The sequence below is a fragment of the Leuciscus leuciscus genome (genome assembly GCF_965113295.1).
Source record: "Leuciscus leuciscus genome assembly, chromosome: 16".
NCBI classification, from domain to species: Eukaryota; Metazoa; Chordata; class Actinopteri; order Cypriniformes; family Leuciscidae; genus Leuciscus; species Leuciscus leuciscus.
Genome location: NC_138740.1, coordinates 23,434,550 through 23,456,513, shown reverse-complemented (window position 1 = coordinate 23,456,513; position 21,964 = coordinate 23,434,550). Strand labels below are relative to the sequence as shown.

The 21,964-nt window shown below is 37.7% G+C and overlaps 1 protein-coding gene across 1 annotated transcript in view; it reads left to right on the top strand.

Moving 5' to 3' along the window:
• The first annotated feature begins 756 nt into the window (after window positions 1-756).
• Window positions 757-21,964, top strand: part of myo7ab (myosin VIIAb) — a 34,925-nt gene continuing 13,717 nt past the window's right edge. The window contains exons 1-24 of the mRNA XM_082142020.1: window positions 757-1,063; window positions 7,688-7,751; window positions 8,298-8,411; window positions 8,543-8,695; window positions 10,387-10,571; window positions 10,673-10,794; window positions 11,243-11,385; window positions 11,491-11,604; window positions 12,531-12,684; window positions 12,773-12,849; window positions 14,363-14,482; window positions 14,583-14,725; window positions 14,813-15,023; window positions 15,199-15,334; window positions 15,665-15,771; window positions 16,963-17,100; window positions 17,957-18,115; window positions 18,312-18,404; window positions 18,494-18,588; window positions 18,672-18,756; window positions 18,832-19,050; window positions 19,864-20,181; window positions 20,276-20,476; window positions 21,509-21,685. Coding sequence (XP_081998146.1) covers window positions 7,734-7,751; window positions 8,298-8,411; window positions 8,543-8,695; window positions 10,387-10,571; window positions 10,673-10,794; window positions 11,243-11,385; window positions 11,491-11,604; window positions 12,531-12,684; window positions 12,773-12,849; window positions 14,363-14,482; window positions 14,583-14,725; window positions 14,813-15,023; window positions 15,199-15,334; window positions 15,665-15,771; window positions 16,963-17,100; window positions 17,957-18,115; window positions 18,312-18,404; window positions 18,494-18,588; window positions 18,672-18,756; window positions 18,832-19,050; window positions 19,864-20,181; window positions 20,276-20,476; window positions 21,509-21,685 — 3,282 coding nt within the window. The 5' untranslated portion in view covers window positions 757-1,063; window positions 7,688-7,733. The remainder of the gene's footprint in view (window positions 1,064-7,687; window positions 7,752-8,297; window positions 8,412-8,542; window positions 8,696-10,386; window positions 10,572-10,672; window positions 10,795-11,242; window positions 11,386-11,490; window positions 11,605-12,530; window positions 12,685-12,772; window positions 12,850-14,362; window positions 14,483-14,582; window positions 14,726-14,812; window positions 15,024-15,198; window positions 15,335-15,664; window positions 15,772-16,962; window positions 17,101-17,956; window positions 18,116-18,311; window positions 18,405-18,493; window positions 18,589-18,671; window positions 18,757-18,831; window positions 19,051-19,863; window positions 20,182-20,275; window positions 20,477-21,508; window positions 21,686-21,964) is intronic.

The following is a 21,964-nucleotide window of genomic DNA, read 5'->3' as shown; positions in this document are numbered from 1 at the left end:
CTGTTAAAATGTGTTTTATTTTGGATGTAAGTCTCTCCTGGGTTACACTGTGGTTATTTGATATACTTATTTGAAGTACTTTTTTTTTTTCTTTTGTATTTTGTCAACTTGTGGCATGACTTTGAAATAAAATATATAAAAAAAATATTGCTGCAGTTGTTTTGTGTACAAGGATTTTTGAGACTTTAATTTCTCATCTGACGCTCCACTATTCTAACTCGGTCGAATCTTATTGTAATTTGTTTTGTATTGATTCGACACAGCAACATGAAGGTGAGCAAATTATGATAGATGATATGTTTTTATGTTGGGTCTGAGAGACCCCAGTGATGTAAGTTAAAACTTTAATGTTACTTTATTTTAACATATTTCTGATGTTGTTTCTTTTTGATTAGAAAAATGTCAGGAAGAATCAATGATGCTTTCACGTTAAATGTTTTTCGACCGATTAAAATGGCTTTGGCCTTGAGATTTCACTGTATTTACTGTTATTTATGGGTGTTGCATATTCTGGATTCATGCCATTTCCGTTTAAACTTTACAATCAGTGAATCAGACACACCCAGCATCTGTTTATAGATACAAAAGCTTGACCTTTTCATGTTTAGTTTGCAGAGGAGATGAACGTGTAACGGGAAACTAGTGGCCATGTACCTCAGTTGAAGTGACCAGCAGACCTTTGTGTCAAGCCTTCCCTCCCCCACAGTGACCGGCCGTGTCTAACCCCGCCTCCTCTAAGCTGGATCAGGAGTGCCATTGAAGGAGACGCTGAATGCTGCCACTGCTCTCCCGCTGCATTACCCAGCATCACACATCAACAGGTAGTCCACAGTAGGACATACGTAAGAGGACAACGACACAATTGAGCGACTGTTGAAGAGTGTGCTTTATCCTCTGATATCATTGTCTGATACACCTGTCAATCACCTGACTCCAGATCAGCTCTTGAACCTGGACGTGTGGACCTAAATAACATCTGGTGACAGAGGGACGAACAGATAGAGGTGCAAAGATAGAAGAAGGGAGAAAAGAAAAGCAAGAGAAACTCTTGAGTCACTGTGAGGTGAGTAAGTGTTCAGACTCAGGGCTTAGCCGTCCAGCACCACATGCTCTTTTAAAGGCTTTACAGAAAGCTACTTACTGCTGACTGTTTTTTGCTCTGCCGCTCTCTGTACCAGGCCTCAGGAGGAACCATTTATACATTCCTATAGAGAGAGAAGGGTTGTGAAATACTTTGGCATAAGCAAGCAATTATATTCCTTTTTTTCTATGAAAATATTGAAACATACGTAAAATTAGTTGAATTTACCGAAGAAGCCAAATTGTGTGAGAATGTTTTTAGAGAAAATATCTTGAATTGCGTACATTTTTACTACCCATTGGCAAGTAGAATTTTATTTTTTTAAATCATGAATCAAATTTAGCAAGGTTTATGCTTGAAACAAGAATACACAGCCTGTAGGGTAAGAAAAATAAATAAAATTGATTATGTATTCTTAAAATATCTTATGCTATTTCTCCTGATATTGTTGTAAAGAAATTTAGATATATTTACTGGAAAACAAGGCAAATATAACCATTAAGTATTAGAAATTAGTATTAGGTAACACTTTATTTTACAGTGTCTTTGTTGCACATAGTACTAGAGCAATAACTATAAATTATACATAATTACATGCAACTAAACCTCAACCAAATCCTAATCATACCCTAACCCTATAGTAAGTACATGTAGTTGCTTAATATTACTCAGTACTTACATGTATAATTACACTGTAACAATAACACCTTAAGATGATTAGGATTTGGTTGAGGGTTAGTTAAATGTAATTATGCATAATTTACTGTTATTTCTATGATAAGTACATGTAACATATGTAACAAGGACAAGGATGTTAATTATCAGATATTGTTAACATTAGCTAACTTCATCAGTTAACATGAACTGACAATGAAAAATATTTCTAAAGCATTTATTAATCTCAGTTTATGTTAATCTCAACATTTACTAAAGTATTATTTAATTCAAACACTGTATCTAACATGAACTAACAATAAACAATGATATTTTTATGAATAAATTTTTTAACAAATATTAATAAGGACTGCCAGGAATGTATTGCTCATTTCTATTAATGCATTAACTAACCACAACTAATGGAACCTTATTATAAGTGATACCATTATCATTAATCACAATACTACTTGTGTTTTTTATTTACTTTTTTACAATATATATATATTAATATTAGTTTATACCTACTACATTTTCATTTCCTACTTACATTTTTATTTTATTAATTTTTTTAAGTGTAAAACTGTCATCCACGTGTGTTTGTGTGGATGGCATGCAGCATCTTCTACTGAGAAGTGAATTGACATGCTGCTGAGCTGACAGACACAGAGGAAGTAACTGTGTTAATCTGCCTCTGGCACTCAGTGACGTGCTGAATAAAGCAGTTAAGAGTTTAGAGGGGCACAAGATTTAAGACCTTTAGTGAGTCTTGGCCCAGGGAAAACGACTGGTTATGAAACCAGCCAAATAAACGTCTGACCTATAAGTCTAGAAACACATGAGCAATAATAAGGGAACACGTTCATTATGTATTCAGTGCTTCACTGCTAAAGGGATAGTTCTCCCAAAAATGAATATTCTGCCATCATTTACTCTCCCTCAACCTGTATGAATTTCTTTCTTCTGCTGAACACAAAAGAAGATAATATTGATTGAAGAATGTCTGTAACCAAACAGTTAATGGGCCCCATTGACTTCCATATAATTTTTTTCCCCCATACTTTTTCCCATAGTGTTTCTGCCATTATACCGATCCCATAAACTGTGAGATTAGACGTGGTTAGGCAGTTTACATTTTAATCTATTATCTCTTTAAATGTTATAGCGTAATGTCTTCATGTACTATTTTTTGTCAGATCCTTTTTTTTTCTCCAAATTGCCATTGTTGGGGAACAACTAACTAAAAATACTGTGTAGAAATGCTTCTATTTATAGCTATGTTTTAAACTCAGTTTTTTAAACAAAATAAAATAAGTGTAGTGTAGTTGATTTACTTAAAATTAGCATCTTGGCAGGCTACAGTTTCAGAGTAGCTTCTCCAGTGTTCAAAATGTATAGTTTTGTGAACAGAGTGCTAGAGGCCAACCCAGAGTTACAGTAGTATCACCCTGGTTCCCTCGACAAAAACTCAATAGGCTTTTGAATTATTGCAGAAAATAAGATCAGTGGCCAACAAAAGTTTATGATTCTTACACAAAAAAAGGTTGAAGTAAACAGCTAAATGTAGGCTATACATTGACTACACCACAGTTGCATGACTACATCATCACCATCACTTAGCTTCCGTCAACTCTATTTGTCTTGCTTTAAAAAAAAAAAAGGAAAGTTAGAGTTAGAATAGTTTTTAAGAGTGTGGTTATAAACACAATGAGGCTATAAAAGTAGACTAGTGAGTAGATGAGTTTACCTTTTTGGCTGATGATGTTTAATGTCCAGGGTTGAAAACAAGGTATTCCAACTCTGCCTCCAGTCAATTACAGGTGTGGCAACTGCGTCCAGTGTGCCTTTACAAATAAGTGCAATTCCTTTAGTCGTCCATGCTCTGGCCGCGATATTCAGATACGTGGTACTATTACCTGTGCTTCTACTCATGTGATTTATCTCAGTCGTTGCCCTTGTGGTCTTGCATATGCATATGTTGGTAAAACGTCCAGATCATTGCGTACCCGCCTTAGCGAACATCGCAGTAATATTAGGACCGGAGATATGCGTAGTCCTATAGTGTCTCATTTTAGACAAGTAGGCCATAATGTCTGTGTTTTACAATATATCGGTATAGAGGTAAAAAAAAACCTTAAGAGGAGGAGATTATGAGAAGAAATTATTACAGAGGGAATGTTTTGGGATTTATACCTTAAATACTTTGTCACTATTAGGGTTGAATGAGGATTTTGATATTAAGCCTTTTTTATAATGATTGAGCCATTTCTTCATCTGTTGTTGATTATTAGTTAATAAAGATGTTGTTCGATTTTTGATAGTGTTTATTTTATTTATTATTATTATTATTTATTTATTTATTTATTTTGTCACATGACCTGTATTATGTCACATGTTTTTGTGTGTGGGCCCAATTAAGGTGATTAACTGTTTCTATTTAAAGTTGACTTTTACTCTACATTGGTATTGTGCCTGATGAAGACCTGATGCTCGAAACGTTGTACCATGAATAAATTCATTTGGAGCAGCTATTTTCAGTGTGCGGACTTCACGCTTCTTTTTTTTGTTAATGTCCAGGGTTGCCAAGTGGAATTGGGCTACTTTAAAATTGTTGCCACAGATTGATTTTTTTTTTCTCCTTGTGTTAAAGGTTTCACATATTGCATAAGCTGCATTTGTCTGAAATGCTTGTAATGCTTGTATAATGTTTTATATTCCTCCATTGATAAAACTGTGCTAGATGATTTTGAGGGAGTTGAACTGCCTTTGACCTCCAGTGAGCTCCTTTATGAATACAATATGATGTTTATGATTACTACTAGATTGTGATTTTAAAGTTGAAATTCAGTTTAATAACAGTGACTGTAAAATATGAATGATTGGCCTTTGGGAAAGTTTTGTTTCACAGACCTGGCAATAAATAAAACGTAGACTTCAGGATAATGTAACCAAAACTGCTAAAATGCTAACTCGTTTCCGTGTTTTGGCCTACACATATGTTATTCATACTATGTACAAACTGCATTTTGTCTCTTAGTATGCAAACTGAGTCTTTTCAAGATGTGGTTTTATTTGAATAACTTTAGAGGACATTGTTGAGAGAAGTTCTGTGTTTGAACATGTGACACACTAACATAATGTCACCCTGTGTCTCAATGTCCATCCTATCCATCCTAAACAGTATGTGAGCTTAAAATAAGTGTGTCCCAAAGCATAGTATGTTAAAAAGAGTATGCCAGAAATCCCCGGATGGTCTGCTTTTTCCGGTGGTTTTTGAAGTGTGGATCCTGGCACACTATAACAGCTAATATTGCCCACAACCCATTGCGCTTTGGAGGAGAATTCAGTTAAGAACTACAAACACGAGTAAAAAGTGTTCAGAAAACTACAAAACATGGCGGATGTGCACGATCGATTGTTTAGATAAAGGGGTTTGAGTGACTAATAATCAACATTTAAGCTGATGTTATATTTCATCTGCAACAACAACGTGAACTTTTTTAAAGTTCCGCTGTCCATTAACTTTTAAATGCATTGTTATGCATGAATATGAGGTGAGTCTCCACATTAAAAAAGACCCGTGACTGGCAGATCAACGTCCAACTGCCTTTCTCTCCGATACAGAAGGAAATTAAATTAAATGTGGAGGATTTTTTCTTTGACAAGATGATTGACAGGTCAGTTTACGTGACAGGATACGTGTTAAGCGACAGAGAGAACAGATGTTATTTTATGACGTGATAGTATGTCCCAAAGCTTTTCTACTCTTGTCAAGTCACCTTTATTTATATACTGCTTTTTACAATACAGAGTGTTTCAAAGCTCTTCTGCTACACACTCAAAAGTATGTACGTTTTCTTCACAAAAAGAGTACATACTTTTAGGGCGTAGTGTAAGTAGGCGAATTGAGACGCGGCGTCAGTCTCTGCTGAAGGCCTAACGCGACCCAGAGCAGGTGATGTGAAGTCCCTTCCGTTTCACCTTCATCTCTCAGTGTTAACTGAGTTTGCAAAACTCAAATGAACAAAAGTCAAGTTCATCTACAGATCTATACCGATTACTTCATTTATGCATTGTACATTTCTGCATTCTGCATCACATTCTTAAAAACAAAATTGGTCTTTATATTGTGCTTAATCTGTGATTAACATTCGTACTAATCTTCTTATTGAGTGTGCCATGAGGACAGCACAGGAGGTAACACATTCCTCAGTCTTGCTCCCCAAACTACATTCTCACATTTCATTTGATAATAGTGACATGAAACTCAAAAATAGATCTGTGAGGCAGTTAAACCAGGCATTTTTATGATGGCTGCTCATGACCCAGGTGAGGATGGAATTGGTTATGCAGTGTTGAAGAAGGAGAAAAAACGCACAAGGAAATGATTCAGCTGGAATTTACAAATGACAGTTTGCATAGTGATAAGCTTAATAATAATAATAATTCATTACATTTATATATTGTGCTTTTCTCTGCACTCAAATCGCTTTACATAGAAGGCGGGAATCTCCTCAACCGCCACCGATGTGCAGCATCCACCTGGATGATGCGGCGGCAGCCATATTGCGCCAGAACGCACACCACTCGCCAGCTTATTGGTGTAGAGGAGACAGAGTGATGAAGCCAATTATATATATGGGGATGATTAGGAGGCCATGATGGACAGAGGCCACTGGGCAAATTTGGCCAGGATGCCGGGGTTACACCCCTACTCTTTCGAAAGACATCGAAAGACATGGGATTTTTTGTGACCACAGAGAGTCAGGACCTCATCCGAAGGACGGTGCTCTTTGACAGTATAGTGTCCCCATCACTATACTGGGGCATTAAGACCCACACAGACCACAGGGTGAGCGCCCCCTGCTGACCTCACGAACACCTCTTCCAGCAGCAACCTGTTTTTTTCCCAGAAGGTCTCCCATCCAGATACTGACCAGGCTCAGCCCTGCTTAGCTTCAGTGGGCAACCAGTCTTGGGCTACAGGGGGATATGGCTGCTGGCATTATCTAGAGAAATCTGTGTAAGCTCCTAAAGACTCCCTCTCCCTCCCTGCTGTTCACCTGACCTGCCATGGACCATGTGCTGCTGCGCCAGTTAACTCTATGGAGTCTGGAGCACTGGATCTGCTATTTTATTATTTCAATCTTTCCCGCCATTGAAAGAATTTTCCGGCTTTCTGTGTTTTCATTGTTATATGGTAGGAAGCGCTATTACACATCTTCTGAAAGAGTACAGAATCTCCAGATCAAAAGACATGTGAAGAAGCAGAAACAAGTGATAGCATATGCAAGCAGTTGCATATGTAAAATAAAGCGATCATCAACATTAACAGGATAGTTCACCCAAAAATGTTAATTACCTCATGATTTACTCACCCTCAAGCCATCCTAGGTGTATATGACATTCTTTTTTCAGACGAATACAATCGGAGTTATATTAAAAAATGTCCTGGCTCTTCCAAGCTTTATAATGGCAGTAAATTGCCTTTTCTGTTATCTTATCTGTTATCTCTTATCTTAAAATAAACTGTAACCTTGTTGTGGTTTTCATTGCAGGATAAAATGCCTCAATCGGTGATCTAGTATACTTTTTGGGTTGACCCACACAGCTCTTCTGTGCTCTGCAAAGTTTGAGATGTTTTTGGTCTTTAATACTCTTGGGATCAGTAGATTCTTACTAGTAAAGCTACAGTATATTGTAAAAATGTTCCTCCATTATAATTCCATTTTAAAATGTATGATGCAATGTGAAACTGTGATCAGATTCTTGCTTTTATTTGAAACGCCATAATATCTTTGTTTAATAATTATTTGCAAAGTCGGTGTGGACTATTTTATTTACATTTTTTATCATTTACTGCTGTACAGCAGTGCATTTGCTTTGATATTTTTTTATTTGATACATTCATTTTTAATGTTCTCTCATTCTCTTTATTTTTATCCTGTATAGGTCCCTCACATGGTGACTTCTAATGTCAAAACTCTAAACCAGAAACATGGTCATTCTGCAACAGGTAAGATTTGTTCTTATGCCCCTACTCAATGTTTAACCTCTTTACTTGCTCAAAGGACATTGTAATTTGGCAGCTAGAACATCATGCATTATTAACACACTTTCCCTGGACAAACTGAACTATATCCAGTTTTCCACTCCAATAATCAATTTGAATGAAGCTGCTTTAAATCATGCTCCTGTTGTAGTGCAATAGCCACCTTGCATTCTCAATGAGTCTTATTGCTATGACAAAAAAAAAAAATCACTGTGCTGTTGGGACTACGGTCAATTACATTAACAATATAACAGTCGGCAGGTGACTGAGGTTAAGATTTAATAGACATAAGGCATAGGGTAGGCATAATAGGCATAGGGTGCCATGCTTTATATTAAATTAAAAAATTTTTTTTACAGAGAATCAAATACAAAACGAAACAGTCTTTTAATTACTTAAAATGTAAATTTTAGTTTTTAGTCTGTTTTTGCAATTATTTATGAATTTTCTCAATGACTTATATTTTGGTATTGATTGTTTAAAGATTTGATTTAATTGGTTGTCCCATAGGGGGACTATGTCTGGTTGGACCTTAGAACAGGCCGTGAGTTTGATGTCCCTGTTGGCGCCGTTGTCAAACTCTGTGATTCGGGTCAAATTCAGGTCTTGGATGATGAAGGAAAGGTGGGTCTTTCAGTGTGTACCACTCATAATTACGCCAAAAATGCGAGAGAAGACCAGTTAGTGAACTATGAAAGCACTTTCTCTACCAATCAGAAAGGGAGGTTTAATAGTCTGTCTTTTCCCCCATAAAGGAGCATTGGATCTCTCTTCAGAATGCTACAAACATCAAGCCCATGCACCCAACCTCCATTCATGGAGTGGAGGACATGATCCGTCTCGGGGACCTGAATGAAGCTGGTATCCTCAGAAATCTCCTGATCCGTTACAACGACAGGGTCATATATGTAAGCCTCTTTGACATTTTTCTCTCTGGTCTTCGATGTTCATTTTATTGCATGGGAATTTCACGATTGTGCTCAAAAAATCATGACGATTATTTTGTCAAATATAGTGACTGCAATAACAATATAAAAACAGTAAACATTACATCATTTAGACTATTGCATAATGTTAACTAGTAGCCAAATTCTTATTTTGGCCTTATTTGATCAAAGTCCATGTTTTTCTCACTTAATATCCTCTTTCACTAAGAAATACGTCAGATAATAGAAGTAAAATGGGTAGAAAACAGATAAATGCTGACTTTTAATTGCAGATAATACTTTTTTAACAACATTGTTTTGTTGCTGCTTAGCATGAAATATATTTTTAAAGATTTTATGCTTCACAACTTATTGACTTAGAAAAATAGACTGTTGTTAGAACATTGGCATTGATTTATGACTGAACAATGTATTTCAGACAGCGTTTGCTGATTATCAAATCTGGGTGTGTTTTTTCATTCCATAAAACAAAAAACAAAACAAAAAAAGAATGATTTGTTTTGGTCTCTTATGTGGAATAGCTTTTTTGCTTGTTGTTTTTGTTTTAGGTTTCAGATCACATTGGCTTTGTGAAATGTGACCTTTTCATTTTGTTTCATCATTGAATCCCATTTAGCCGTTCTCACCACTAGAATGCTTAATGGAAGGCATTGTAGCTTTGTCATAGTTTAAATGGATGCTTGAATCATTTCAATCATTGGGCACAGACAGACCTTGCGTAGGACTCATTTGTATGGAAATGTGTTTAGTGCTCTTAGCTGATCAGATGTAGTTACTTTTTGCTTATCTAGAAGGTCAATCTCCAATTTTCTTGTCACTTGCACTTTCTTGATGGTATAAAAGTGCTTTAGCATTAGCACAGACCTTCCGATTCAGTGAATTGGAGGGTCTGACTGTTTCATAATGCTCACTGTGAAAGTTATACAATTCAGTGATGTTATTGATCTGAGCAAAGAGCTCAAATATGGAAATTCTGTCATGATATCAGTTTTACATTTTGAAAGAGGAACAGGAAAAACAATAATGTTGGCTTTGAGAACAACATAAGATGTTATACGTCAAATGATTAAATAAATAAAATGAATATTCAAACTAACTTTATAATAGTTGGCTCTGCATATAAAGCTTGGATCGGAAAGTATTTTAACATAAAACATTTTTTTACAGTCTTACTCACAAAGTTGCTATTGTTCATAACCAAAAAAATGATTTGTGGTTCAGTGAGGGAAGTCAAATTGTCATGATATTTGATGAAATCACATAATTACGCACAAAGTTTTCTCAACTGTCCCCAAAGACTATTTTTTGCAAATGCTAAGGATTTTCGTCACATTTGCAACAATTCGAAGTCCTGTTCATAGTACTTAGCCACTTTTCCACCATCGGGCCGAACTGTTCTAAGAATGGTAAAGAACTATTACGGTTATATTTCCACTTGTGCTGGGTTTGGCACGGCACGATTATAAACTGTTCTCGGCCTGGAATTCTCATCACGGTTGGCTTACCGTGCTTGTAAAACGCGTGTAGTGATGAGCGGAGTAACACAAGCGAATGGAAACAAAGCGCCACAGAATGGAACAGTTAAGCAGAACGAGAACGGTTTGGCCCGATGGTGGAAAAGCGGCCTATGTGTTCACAATAATGTATTTCAGACGTACACGGGATCGATCCTGATAGCAGTGAATCCATACCAGCTCCTGCCCATCTACACACCTGATCACATTCGCCTCTATACAAACAAAAAGTTAAGAGAGATGCCACCACACATCTTTGGCATTGCAGACAACTGCTACTTCAGCATGCAAAGGAACAATAAGGACCAGTGCTGCATCATCAGGTAAATCAAAGCCTGTAACAGTTTAAAATAAGTTTGATTTTTACCACAGTATAATTCACTGGTTAATGCACATGACTCTGTTGACCATGTTGCGTGTTCAGTGGTGAGTCTGGAGCTGGGAAGACGGAGAGCACCAAGCTCATTTTGCAGTTCTTGGCTGCTATCAGTGGCCAACACTCCTGGATTGAGCAGCAGGTTCTGGAGGCCAACCCTATTTTAGAAGGTCAGGAAGATCATCTCTAAACCTAATGACATGAAACCTACCTGTCTGACACTGATCCTGTAATTGCCAGAACTTGTTAAACACAGTATGCTATGAAAGCAGGATGGTGCACCTATCAGAATAGAAATGAACATTCCTTTAAAATTGAATTCCTGAACAAGGAAAAAGACTTTAAGACTTTAAATAATATTCATTGATATATTTTTCTGTATGAATAAAAAACGTTAGCATTCAAGTTTGTAAGTCAGGGAATAAAAAAGGGTATGATTATTCAAAATAAAATACAAATTCTTTTCATTTCAGGAAATTCCTTTTCAGCTTTGTGTGAATTCAGAATTTTGCTCAACCCTGTATCAAAAGAAGACAGGGCTTTGTAACCACACCAAATGCTTTTGCTGTTTGCCGTGGAATTGAGATTTGTTATTTAAAGTTTCCCCTGTTCCCACAGCATTCGGTAATGCTAAGACCATACGCAATGACAACTCCAGCCGATTTGGGAAATACATTGACATTCACTTCAACAAGCGGGGAGCTATCGAGGGGGCAAAGGTGGAGCAGTACCTGCTGGAGAAATCAAGAGTTTGCAGACAGGTGAGAGATTGAGGATGGGCAGAATGTGTCTCACGGTGGGTCTCTTTATCATGCTATTGCTTATGCTGATGTCAGTGATGAGATTACATTTCATTGTCTTTGTAGGCAGCCGATGAGAGGAACTACCATATATTCTACTGTATGCTTGCAGGCATGAGCCCTGATCAGAAGACTAAATTAGGGCTGGGCCTGGCCAAAGACTACATTTATCTTACTATGGTGAGGGCCTGTGTTTTATCAGCAAAGACTAATACACTTTTATACAATTTCCTGTATATTATGAAAGCATTTGAAAAGACCCTTTCCATTAAAGAAATAGTTTACTCAAAAATGACCATTCTCATGCACAATGAGGAAGAGTAAATGATGAATGATCATTTTTGGTACTATTCCTTAATATATATTATACACACTGGTGAGCCAAAACATTATGAGTAGTCACAGGTCAGGGTAAGTTAGATGCGAGCATCGGTCCTGGACCTTAGAGCAGTGGAAGAAGGTCGCCTGGTCGGATGAGTTCCATTTTCTTTTACATCAAGTGGATGGCCTTATACGTGTGCACCATTTACCTGGGGAAGTGATGGCACCAGGATGCGCTGACGACGACAAGCTGGTGGAGGAAATGGATGCTCTGGGCAATGTGTTGCTGGGAATCTCTGGGTCCGGCCATTAATGTGGATATAAATTTGATACGTGCCACCTACCTAAACATTGTTGCCTCTTTAAGCAGGATGTCACATCTTGCCACACAGCACACATCTTTCAGGAATCTTTTGAGGAATATGATGAAGAGTTCAAGGGGTTGCTCTGGCCTCCAAATTCCCCAAATCTCAATCCATTTGAGTATATGTGGGATGTGCTGGACCAACAAGTTTGATCCACAGTGGCTCCACCTCACAACCTACAGGACTTGAAGGATCTGTTGCTAATGTCTTGGCACCAAATACAACTGGATACATTCAGCTGTCTTGTAGAGTCCATGCCTCGGTGGGTCGACACTGTTTTGGCAGCAGGTGGTCATAATGTTTTAGCTCTTCAGTGTGTGTATATATATATTTATATATGTGTGTGTGTTTAAAGAGAGTGTTTGTAAAAGGCTGCGTGTTCGTATCCGCTGTGTTCTTCTCTCTTGGCCTGTCATCCAGGGAAACTGTACTGTCTGTGAGGGGAGGAATGATATGAAGGAGTACTCAAGCATTCTGTCAGCCATGAAGGTCCTGATGTTTACTGACACAGAAAACTGGGAGATCTCCAAACTGCTGGCTGCCATCCTGCATATGGGCAACATGCACTTTGAAGGTAGAAAGTGTTACTAATAATAATTGTCAGCCCCACAAGACGTGACAGACTAGCTAAATAGCACGTTTCTTTTGTGTTGCCCCAACAGCTCGAACTTCAAAGAACTTGGATACCTGTGTAGTGGTTCGCTCACCTGACCTGGCCAAAGCAGCCAATCTGTTAGAGGTGAGGTACATGTGAACGCATTAGAGAGCTTTAAAGTCAACATGAAGTGACATTTTCAGACTTTTTTTACTTACATTACTTACTTTTTTTCTGTAATGTGATATTTGTGAGAAACATATGGATGCTCATTTCCACCTCAAAGTGAAAAAGATAATTGCAACCTTATTTATTGTAATTGTGACTATATTTCACAATGCAACTTGTGACTGTTTCGCATTATTGCTTTATATAATATTTATTGACTTTATATAAATTGGACTTTATATCTAATAACTGCAATGTGAATAATCTCAGAATGTGACTATTTCGCATTTGCAACTTTTTCTCATAATTGTGACTTTAAGTCACACAATTATGACCTTATTTCTCACAGTGTGTCTATTTCTTATTATAAACTTTTTTTTGGTTTGGATAAAAGGATATTCAAAGCTGAGACTTTATTTTTTGCTTTGAAATTAATTAAATAGTGAAAAGTGAGTCACCGATTCCAGAATGGAGCCAGACCTGAATGCTTAAAAAGCCTTTTGACTATTGTTTAACATTAACTAAAAGATCACACTGTGTCAGAAGAAACGGACAGCCGTTTCAGACGAATATTTTGCACTAAAGAATTGTGCAGAATAAAGAATGTGTATAAATATGTCCTTGCTCTGCACTAACTCTGTATATGTCTTTTAGCTTTGGTTTAATCCCATTTTTGCTTCAGTGTATTGCAGTCTTGAAGCTGCTGTTACTTGAAGGGGCTTGTTTCTGCTGTCTTGTTGAGATTCATCTCTTTCATTAGCTCTTTGGTACCGTGTTATCCGTGCAGTTAAAGGGAGGGGAGTTCGAGATAAATGCAGTCATTAGTGAGCATCAGACTGAGCATCATTCTAATGTTATTATCGTAGACACTGGCACAGCGTGACAAGTCTGTTCTGACTTCCTGCCGGCAGCCCTCTGCTGTCAGTCTTTCCAATGTCTGTCTCTATGTTTCCACTGTCCAAAGTCTTTGTTCTGTTTTCAGTTTGATTTAAATGGCTGTGGCAGTACTGAATTTCAAAACCATTTTCTTTGTTTGCATCTGCCCCCTGGTGGCAAGACATAAAAGTTCTCAAGAGCAGTCAGAAGGAAGGTTTGAGATCCAGTCCAATACTCTCTTCAATGCATCATATTTAAATTACAAGTCTCTTCAACTAAAAAATATCTAGTGGCTTGCAACATTTCTGTTGTATTATAAATTTTCCATGAATTGGACCTTCAGTATAAATATTCAATACTATATTATGTTGTACTATTCTCAAAGAGAATTAATAGAGTTAGAATAATTAACATCAACAGATTTTATAGCAATACAATATGAATAATTATGTGCTGAATTTACAAGGTTTGTTTCAGCACGGTAATTAATTACAATAAACTGCAGTCAATCAGGTATGATTGTTCATACTAATTTATATTAGCCTACATTTGATTATTTTTCGAACATTACCTAGTTCTACAGTGTATCACAATAATAAATACGCCAATACAGGTGGACCCTCATGATGTCATGACATGTCTGACCACACGTACACTGATCACCAGGGGGGAGAGTGTGTCCACTCCTCTCAGTGTGGACCAGGGACTGGATGTCCGTAATGCTTTTGTCAAGGTGAGGTTGTTCACAATCCAATAATGGTCCAGTTTTGATTCTCAATTTGTCATAGAAGTCGTCAATATCCACTAAGTGGAATATTTTTTGTCTCCATCAGGGAATCTATGGGAGATTGTTTGTGTGGATAGTGGATAAAATCAATGCTGCCATCTTTAGGGTTCCTTCCACAGAAAGCAAGACTATACGTAGGTCTATAGGCCTGCTCGACATTTTCGGCTTTGAGAATTTCACTATTAACAGGTGAGTATTTGTAAACAGAACATTCAAGACTATATTTCAGCATTTTCTGGACAAACTAGTACTAATCCTTGTTAATTCCTGCTGTAGTTTTGAGCAACTGTGCATCAACTTTGCAAATGAGAACCTGCAGCAATTCTTCGTCCGCCACGTTTTTAAAATCGAACAGGAGGAGTACAACCTGGAGGATATCAACTGGCAGCACATCGAATTCACCGACAACCAGGATGCTTTGGACATGATTGCCATGAAACCTATGAATATCATTTCCCTTATTGATGAGGAGAGCAAGTTCCCAAAGGTAAAGTTTGAGTTTTGTTGCTGTTCTGTATGTTTGGATTATAAATTGGAGTCCGTAGTGCACCGCAGAACATTGCTGGTTCACTTTTGAGCATCTATCTTAAATTTTATTCATCAGTTTAATGGAGGATATCTAGCCATGTTGCATGTCCATGACTTGCTATTGTGTTTCTTAGGGAACAGATGCTACCATGCTGAACAAGCTAAACTCCCAGCACAAACTTAATACCAACTACATCCCCCCTAAGCACAGACACGAGACCCAGTTTGGCATTCAGCACTTTGCTGGAGTGGTGCACTATGAAACTAAAGGTACACATTACTGAATTATGCCATTTCTAATCTCTTAAAGGGTTAGTTCACCCAATTTTGTTATTTCTGACATTAATTACTCACCTTCATGTTGTTCCAAACCTGTAAGACCTCCAAATGAATATATTTTTGATGAAATCTGAGAGCTTTCTGACCCTTCCCGGGACTATTTTAACGATGTCTTTACTACCTTTCTGGGCCTTGAAAGTGGTAATAGCGTTGCAGTCTATGGGGGGTCAGAAAGCTCTCGGGATTTCATCAAAAATATAATATACTGGTAATTTTTTGTTTATTTAAGTTAACATGATCCCCTTTTGTTTCATTGTCCAGGTTTCCTGGAGAAAAACAGAGACAGCCTCCACAGTGACATCATCCAACTTGTGCACTCATCCAAAAACAAGTTCATCAAGCAGATCTTCCAAGCTGATGTTGCTATGGTGATGCCCTTTTCCAATACTGAATCCATATTTGCTCAGCATTAAAATGCTCACGACATGCCAGCGAGGCCGCACATCTCTGAGTGCCAAATGCTGGCCATGCAGGTTTATGTGAGGGTTGCATATTAAAAGCCAAGGCATGTGCTAGCATTATTGCCCTTGGAAAAAATACTGTGAATAAAAGAAGTGACAAATGAGTGAACTTTAGACTAAGGCTTTAACATGACTCTATGTGACAGTGTCAGCACAGTCTGACTAACTCTGCTGCTGTAACTCACTCTCTCTGTGGTGATGTCAGCCCTAATCTCTCCTGGCTGATTCTCAGCAGACTTGGCTAACAGCAGTCAACTCTCTCTCTTTCTCTCTCTCTCTCTCTCTCTCTCTCTCTGCTTTCCTCCATCTGTATCTCAATCTTTTACCTTATTTTTGGCCTCAGTTTCTATGTGGTTATTTGGAGCCCACTGCATCCCTTCAAAAGGTAATCAATGGCGTGGTTTGTGTCCCTCTCAGACTCCTATTAAACTACATTTTCTCAATAGTCCCTTGCGAAACCCATTCCTGTGTTTTTTTTTTCTCCTTTGAAAATGGTTTCTGTTGAAGTAGTCTGTAAGGGTGCGCTGACAGAATAATTTAATAGCTCTAACAGTGGCATTATTCTCCAGATGAATTGAGTAAAAAGCCAGTCACCACAGAGAGATTCTGTTTCAAGTTAGATGCAGCTTGTTCTCATTGGTGTTTTTCAGCATTATTTTGAGGTTTTTTGTTTTTTTTTTGGCAAGAGAAATTCCATTTACTCATTTTCCTGGCGCTGGGCGAAGATTGAAAAAGAGGGAAACTGCTAGATTCGTTTTTTTCTTCACAATGCCTTCTTAAAGCATTTGCTTGTAAAGAATCGGGAATAACAGCAAGAGAAGGGGTAGATAAAGGATACAAGCAACCAATGAAGATCCAGAAGAAACGCGATGAGCGAGGGAGAAAGTATGAAAGAATGACATTTATTAGAGGCAGGAAAGAAAGGAGAAATGATTGGACCAAAAAAGAGCCACACAGAAAGGTGAATTAGTGTCTTTGTGATGTGCATAGTATGGGTATTTGTTGTAGCTTTGTGTGAAGTGTGTAATCGTGTGTATGTAGCAGTAAAGGTCCTCTTCATTTTCTGTGAAGTTAATGGGAGAATTTCTGTGTTTTCAGGGAATGGAGACAAGGAAGCGTTCCCCGACTCTAAGCAGTCAGTTTAAGCGCTCGCTCGAGCTGCTCATGAGGACGCTGAGCGTGTGTCAGCCTTTCTTTGTACGCTGTATCAAACCCAATGAGCTCAAAAAGCCCATGGTGAGTCGATTAATATGTCTGTGAGAAATTAATAGATGTAGACTTTAAAAACAGGGCTTGAGAATAATGATGACGTGAAGGCCTATGGCCAGGTTCAAGTCTGTTAACAGATGTTTCAATTGCCATATTAGTAGCCTATATCTCACATCAATTAATCATAAATTATAAATCATAAATTATAAATCATAATCATAAATTTGTTTTTATGCCTTACAAACTAAAACATTTGGCTTTCTATAATGTATGAAATATTGTTGTTGCAAATTCTGCTGAACTATCTAGTTTCTAGTAGTGTCATGCCATTATTATGCAGCTGTATAATTTCCAGCTTTTAGAACTCTAAACATTTATTTATTTTAATTGTTTTATTTATTTATTTATTTATTTACAACCACCCTACATTGGGCAAGTGGTTTGGTTTAGATTTTATTTTTATTAATGGATTTATATATTCTTGTTTTAAGCATAAAGCTAGTTCGATTTTGTTAGGTTTATTACTAAAGAAAATGCAGATTTGGGTAAAAAATAAATGTTATATAGGTTACACTTTATTTTACAGTATGTGCACTTACAGTGTACTTACCCAAGAAAGTACTGGTAATATACGGTAACTACATGGGTTAAGGTTAGGTTTATAGGTAGGTTCAGGGTTAGTACTTTGTTATAACCCAGTTATTGTAATTGCTATAATAAGTACATAGTATGTACACGTGGAACAGGACTGTAAAATAAAGTGCAACCATTATATATGTTAAGATACAAAATATAGATTGTGTAAATAGAATTTCTAATCCTGATTTTGCTTATCAGAAAAAAATTGAGCCCTGAATACCAGCCCTCGTTCTCTCCTCTGCAGATGTTTGATAGTGGACTATGTGTCAGGCAGTTACGCTACTCCGGGATGATGGAGACTATCCGCATACGCAGAGCTGGATATCCCATACGCTACACGTTTGCTGAGTTTGTGGACCGTTATCGGGTCCTTATGCCTGGGGTCAAACCAGCCTTCAAACAGGCGAGTCTAAAGCATTACTGTTAATGCAGTCAACAGATGTGACTTGCAGGTCTGGAGTATGTTGTTTGCTTGACAGCTCTTTTAAAAGCTTCTTTTTTTTTTTTTTGCAGTCTGTTAGAATTGTCTTCTGTTGATATTATTTGACAAGTGCTGACAATTTTCATACATTTAACTTTGAATGTCTGTCATCTTACAGGAAGATCTGCGAGGGACCTCTCAACGCATTGTTGTGTCAGTTCTGCAGAAAGATGATGACTGGCAGATGGGAAAGACAAAAATCTTTCTGAAGGTTTGCCACAAATAAGCAAAAAAAAAGTGAAGATTTTGCTGTGTTTTAGTATTGTGACAAATGCTATACTTGGTCTGTATTTGCTGTAGGATCATCATGACATGCAGCTGGAAATTGAAAGAGATAAAACTATTACTGACAAAGTCATTTTCATCCAGAAGTCTGTGAGAGGTGTGAAAGCGAGGTACGAGAAAAACAAAGAGTGAAGAAGAGCAGACCCAAAATACAAATAAAGTCTGATATGTATCTGTCTGTTTTGTTTACCAGAACTAATTTCCTGAAGATCAGAAGGGCTGTGACATTAATCCAGCGAATATGGAGAGGCTACATCTCCAGAAAGCACTATGCTGTGGTGAGTGGGTGAAAACTAAGCAGACAGAATCTGTTCTGAGGTTTTTGTCTGATTGTAACTATGCCTTCTTTCCAGATGCGTGTAGGTTTCCTGCGGCTTCAGGCCTTGTACAGGTCCCGGAAGCTGTACCTGGCGTATCAAGCGGCCAGGACACGCATCACTCTGCTCCAGGCCTGGTGTCGTGGATTCCTGGTGCGCCGGACTTTCTCCGAGCGCTTCCATGCGGTCCTGATCATCCAGGCTTATGCACGAGGAATGATAGCTCGAAGACTGTGCAAGCATCTCAAACTGGAGGTAAATCTGTAGTAAATCTGGATCTATCATCTGTCTGTCTGTATATCTATCTATCATCTATCTATCTATCTATCTATCTATCACTTGTCTATCTATCTATCTATCTATCTATCTATCACCTTTCTGTCTGTCTGTCTGTCTATCTATCTATCACTTGTCTATCTAGCTATCAATCACCTTTCTGTCTGTCTGTCTATCTATCTATCTATCTATCTATCTATCAATCACCTTTCTGTCTGTCTGTCTGTCTGTCTGTCTATCTATCTATCATCTGTCTGTCTTTTTTTCTGTTGCTCCATCTATCTATCTATCACTTGTCTATCTATCACCTTTCTGTCTGTCTGTCTGTCTGTTTATCTATCTATCTATCACTTGTCTATCTATCTATCTATCACCTTTCTGTCTGTCTGTCTATCTATCTATCTATTTATCTATCTATCTATCTATCACTTGTCTATCTATCTATCAATCACCTTTCTGTCTGTCTGTCTATCTATCTATCTATCTATCAATCACCTTTCTGTCTGTCTATCTATCTATCATCTGTCTGTCTTTTTTCTGTTGCTCCATCTATATATCTATCTATCTATCACTTGTCTCTCTTTTTTTCTGTTTCTCCGTCTGTCTATCTATCATGTGTCTTTTTTCTGTTGCTCCATCTATTTATCTATCTGTCTATCTATCATCTGTCAGTCTTTTTTTCTGTTGATTTATCTATCATCTGTCTGCCTATCTTTATTTTTTTTTGTTGCTCCATCTATCTATCTATCTATCTATATATATATATCACTTGTTCACACTCTCTCCGTTTAGAGGGAGCGTCGGTTAGAAGCCGAGCAGCAGCGTCTGGATGAAGAGGAGCGTCTGAAGAACCAGATGACGGCACGCAGGGCTCGGGCAGAGGCAGCGAGGAAGCACCAGGAGCGTCTGGCCCAGCTCGACCGAGAGCAGGAGGAGAGAGAGCAGGCTGAGCGGAATGAGACACGGAGGAAAAAGGAGCTTCTGGAGCAGATGGAGAGAGAAAAACTGGAACCGGTCAACGACTCTGAAATGGTGGACAAGATGTTTGGATTCCTGGGCAATGCCAACTCCCTTCCCAACCTGGAGGGTGAAGCACCAGAAGGGTTTGAGGTACGGAACTTTGTAACTATTGATCTCTGTAATGAATATCTTACCTTGCCTGGATTGCATGTTATCTTAGTTTGCTTTTGTTTGGATGAAACAGGATCTAGAGAATGTTCCGAGACAGTTTGAGGAAGTCATTAATGAGCCTCTTCCTCTTCCTGACGATGAAGAGGAAGACCTATCAGAGTATAAGTTTGCAAAGTTTGCTGCAACCTACTTCCAAGGAAATGCCACACACGTGTATACACGGCGGCCACTGAAACAACCTCTGCTGTTTCATGAGGATGAAGGAGATCAGCTAGTAAGCTGCTTTTTTTTTTTTTTTAAAGCTGCAGTCCGTAACTTTTTTGGGTTAAAAATGATCCAAAATAAATTTTTGAGCAAGTACATAACCAGCCAGTGTTCAAAACGATCTGCTTGCCTTAGCTCGATTCTAAAAGGTAAGACTGTAATAATGTTTTTAATTCCAGGGGTACTGGTGGATTTCCACTGGAAATTCGAGCATGTCTTTGTGTCATTACGTCACATCTGTACACATAAAGAAGGAGTCTCGGCTAGTAGGCTATATTGCGTGTGAGGATGTTATGATTTATAGCCTTTTCTCACAGTTCTTGATATAATTAAACTTATCAATTTGATCACGGATCCAGAAAGGTTCAAATGACAATCACCAGTGACAACTGGAGATTCACCCGTTGTGAAATACAAAAGACTTCGGACTTCGCAGTGGCTACAGAAAAAAAGAGACTGCAACCAGGCCCATGCGAAAAAAAGGCTAAATATCAGAAGGGCATTAAATGTAGTCACGCAATGCTGATGTTGTTAACATTAACAATTTGAGAACAAAGTATAATTTGCACGGTTTGACATGATATGATAAGTGATCGTTAGATTTAATCAGAGCGATTTACTGCAATGCTTTTTTTCTCTTAGTTGGTCAGAACAAAAGTGGATGTTACTTACTTTTTCAGATGACATTTTCCAGTGAAAATTCTTATGTTGGTCATACTTCCAAAAAGTAGAATCTGTGATTCCGAATGACAGTTTCCACACCGGCGCGTTGACTGACTGACAGCCACACATTCTCCTCAAAACATTGGATTCATCCGCGCTGTGCCGTGCCGAGGCACAACCCACGTAAAGTTGATAATTTTGCGAAAAACTGCAACTGCAGATTTCAAACAAAGAGGAAAAACTACAGACTGCAGCTTTAAAGTTATTATTTATTATAATAATGTAGATTATTAGATGTCAGAGTCTTTGCTTATAGGTTTACTGTATAATATTTAAGCTGTGTAGCCCATATCATATTATGGTTCTTTTGTGTCTTTAGGCTGCTCTAGCTGTGTGGATCACTGTGTTGAGGTTTATGGGAGATCTTCCTGAACCCAAATACCATATCAGCATTAGTGACGGCACTGAGAAGATTCCAGTTATGACTAAAATCTATGAGACGTTGGGGAAGAGGACCTACAAAAGGGAGCTGCAGGCCCTGCAGGTGGATGAGGAGGTGAGACAAGTCAGGTGGTGGGTGCAGTGAAAATAAAAATTAATAGATTACTTAATATTAATATTATCAATATGACTTATTTTTACATATAAAAATATTATTTAATATTAAGTTATATAAAAGTCCAGGTATTATGAACATGAATTAATAATGAACAACATTTTATTTATAAATTAACATTAACCTAGACTAGTACAAACTAAAAAAGCATTGCTCTTCGCTAGTTAATGACATCCAAGACATATTAATGTAATGTAATGACATGATAATGTTAACAAG